We start from the raw sequence: 3,242 nt of genomic DNA, 5'->3' as shown, positions 1-3,242 counted from the left end.
TACCGTACAGTGGGTCACCGGCGGTAAAGAGTCGGACTTGGCAAACCGGGATATCATTGTGCCGGGAGTTACGGTGTTGCGACCGTTATTCAAGTCGCGCAGTCATAGCCTGGGCACGGCGTCTCACTGGGCGCATAATCCGGCCGGGATTCCGACAGCCCGGGCCGCAGCTGGCAGCCCGGCCCCGCCGCCCCGGTTGCAGGCCCGGCCCGGCTCGGAGTGCCGCAGACGCGGCGGCTCACACAGTCAGGCTCAGTGAAGTCGTTTCGCAATGTAACGGTCTGAAAAAAGACCACGTGCCCGCGTTCTCCTCCTCCTGCTGCTGCTTCCCCTCCTCGTCGCCAGTCTTGCTTGTGCGCTGCCTTCCCACCTCCGCCTCCCCTCCCCTTCGTTCCAACGAGCAGCTTCTTGCTGGAATAACCATTCTCCTCGTTGAAGCTGTCCAGGAGGAGGTAGGAATACCCTGATCCCTCTTTTTGATGCTTCTGGTTTCGGACGTAGAAATATTCGTATTAGTGCCAAATGCAGTGATACAGAAAGTTACTGAAGGCTGTTATAAAGTCATTGACTGCTTTTGCTGACCAGTAGAAAGAAGCTTTCCTTGGCTCGACGTGCAGACCATGTCGTCTTCGAACACACAGTTGTTGCCTCAAAAGGAAGCAGCTGTTTTCAAAACCATAGTGGTGCGTCTGGTTAGTTGGAGACACTGCTGTCATCTAATGCATTTCTGGCAGAAATTTTACGAGACAAAGCAATATAAAAAGGGTTTGAAAGCAGCTGACTCCATTCTCAAGAAGTATCCAGAACATGGTATGTGTTTGCTCATCACATTCCTTTCGCCTTTACTTTTTTTTCAAGGTGAAACTCTGGCCATGAAGGGGTTGACTCTCAATTGCATGGACAGAAAGCAAGAAGCTTATGACTTTGTGCGACTTGCTCTGAAGAAGAACATGTTGAGCCATGTTTGTTGGCATGTGTATGGTCTTCTCTACCGGTCTGTTCTGCAAGTTAGCGCCTCAGAGCACTGATTCCATCACAGGTCTGATCGCGATTACAAGGAGGCGATCAAATGCTACAAACAGGCTCTTCGACGGGACAAAGATAATGGCCAGATATTGAGAGATTTGTGCCTCTTGCAGATTCAGACCCGTGAACTTACGGGATTTATAGAAACACGCAGGCAGCTACTGGCCATAAATCCAAAAAACCGGAACAACTGGGTTGGGTTTGCAGTCTCCCATCATGCAGCTGGAGACCTAGATATGGCCTTGAAGGTCTTGGAATCGTATGAAGGAACTCTAGAAGATACCAGCAACGCTGATTATGAACATAGTGAGATGTTGCTTTACAAAGCTCAAGTTCTTGAGGAAAAAGGTGAATTGGAAAAAACTTTGGCTCATCTGGAAAAGTCAGAACCTCTCATTGTTGACAAACAGTCCTTTCGAGAGAAGCGAGCAGAGCTTTTGCTCAAACTTGGCCGGTTAGAAGATGCTGAAGCGATGTACAGGGAGCTCTTGAGTATCAACTCCGACAACTATCAGTACCATAAGGGACTGTTGGAAGCACGAGGTTATACAGATGATGTTGTAGCTGGGGGTGTGAAGCAGGACGAGCTTGTTTCGATTTACAGAGAATTGAGTCAGATGCACCCAAAATCAAACGCGATCAAGCGAATCCCGTTGGATTTCCTAACAGGCGATCGATTCAAGGAGTCGTTTTCTAGTTATGTGAAGCCCTTTTTGAGAAAAGGAGTTCCCTCTCTTTTCTCTGATGTGAAACCGCTGTATTCAAAACCAGACAAGGTTCAGATAATGGAAGAAGTTATGGTTAAGAATCTTGAAAGATTACGATCTGAGCAGAAACTTGTCGGCGAAGATGATGTTGACCCGCCTGTTACTGTGCTGTGGGTGCTTGAATACCTTGCGAACCATTTCGACAGAAAAGGAGACAGTCCAAGAGCACTTCAGCTTATTGATGAAGCGTTGGACTACACACCAACAGTTATCGACTTGCATCTTACCAAAGCTCGTATTTACAAGCATGCTGGTGATTTTCAAAAGGCTTCTGATGAGTGCGAAATAGCGCGAAAAATGGACCTAGCTGATAGATTTTTGAACACGATGAGTGTGAAGTACATGCTGCGGGCAGACAGGAGGCAACCAGCTGAAGGCACAGTGACATTATTTTCGAAAGATGGGGACAATCCAAACAATTTGTTTGATATGCAGTGTATGTGGTATGAGATCGAGTTTGGCCGAAGTTGTCTTCGCTCTCGACTGTATGGCAAAGCATTGAAGAAACTTACTGCTGTAAATAAGCATTTCACTGACATAATTGAAGACCAATTTGATTTTCATACGTATTGCTTACGCAAAATGACCCTGCGAGCCTACATGATGTTACTTCGCTGCGAGGATACAATCTACAAACACAAGTTCTTTGTCAGAGCAGCATTTTCTATTGTACAATGTTACATAGCTCTTCATGACAATCCTGCATCAGCTCAGGAAGGGGAGGAAGACCCAGAGCTCAAGGGCCTTTCTGACGCCGAGGTGAAGAAAATCCTCCGCAAAAGAAGAAAAGCGCAGGCCAGAGCCGAGGAGGAATCTGCAGATGATAAAAACAAGGACAAAGGGAAAAAGAATGATCCTAAGGGTAAAGGAAAGACAATCAAACAGGACGATCCTGATCCTGATGGCGAACAACTTGCGAAAGTTGAGAAGCCGTTGGATGAGGCGAGCAGATATGTCTCAATTCTCCAGGAGCATGCTGGAAATCTGATTGAGACGCACCTGCTTAGTATGGAAGTGTATATGAGGAAGACAAGACTCCTCAAAGTTTTGCAAGCTTTGAAGAGAGCTGCAAAGATCGCACCGAGGGGCATCCGGGATTGCACAGAGGGTTATACATACTTCTTTGCAGTTACTTTATGAATGATTTTTGTGAACAACAGAATTGTTCGATTCCTCATGCACTTGAAACAGAAGAGAAGTGAATTGCATGCTTTAGTCGGCCAGGTATTCACAGTCTTTGATGCCAGGAAAAGCAATTTGCTGATCTCATTTTGTATTTATCAGGTACTTGACAGTGAATTAAGCAATTCAGAGCAGTGGGGTGTACCCGGTTTGAATCAGTCGGCGCAACAGTACAATGATGAGTACTTGAAGCACTTTGGGAAGGTGTCTATATCCCACGCCATGGCAGGTAGCTGTCTGTATATCTTGAATACTATGCAGTTGTGA

The 3,242-nt window shown here is 46.5% G+C and overlaps 1 protein-coding gene across 1 annotated transcript; it reads left to right on the top strand.

Moving 5' to 3' along the window:
* Positions 1-620: 620 nt before the first annotated feature.
* On the top strand, positions 621-3,242 carry GUITHDRAFT_158303 (hypothetical protein; the record flags this gene model as incomplete). The annotated part of the gene is made up of 5 exons (XM_005827334.1): positions 621-692; positions 735-810; positions 859-994; positions 1,040-2,842; positions 3,209-3,242. The coding sequence occupies 5 exons, from the start codon at positions 621-623 to the stop codon at positions 3,240-3,242; spliced, it is 2,121 nt and encodes a 706-aa protein (XP_005827391.1).

This window comes from Guillardia theta (assembly GCF_000315625.1).
Source record: "Guillardia theta CCMP2712 unplaced genomic scaffold GUITHscaffold_67, whole genome shotgun sequence".
NCBI lineage: Eukaryota > Cryptophyceae > Pyrenomonadales > Geminigeraceae > Guillardia > Guillardia theta.
This window is presented reverse-complemented; position numbering and strand designations above follow the sequence as displayed.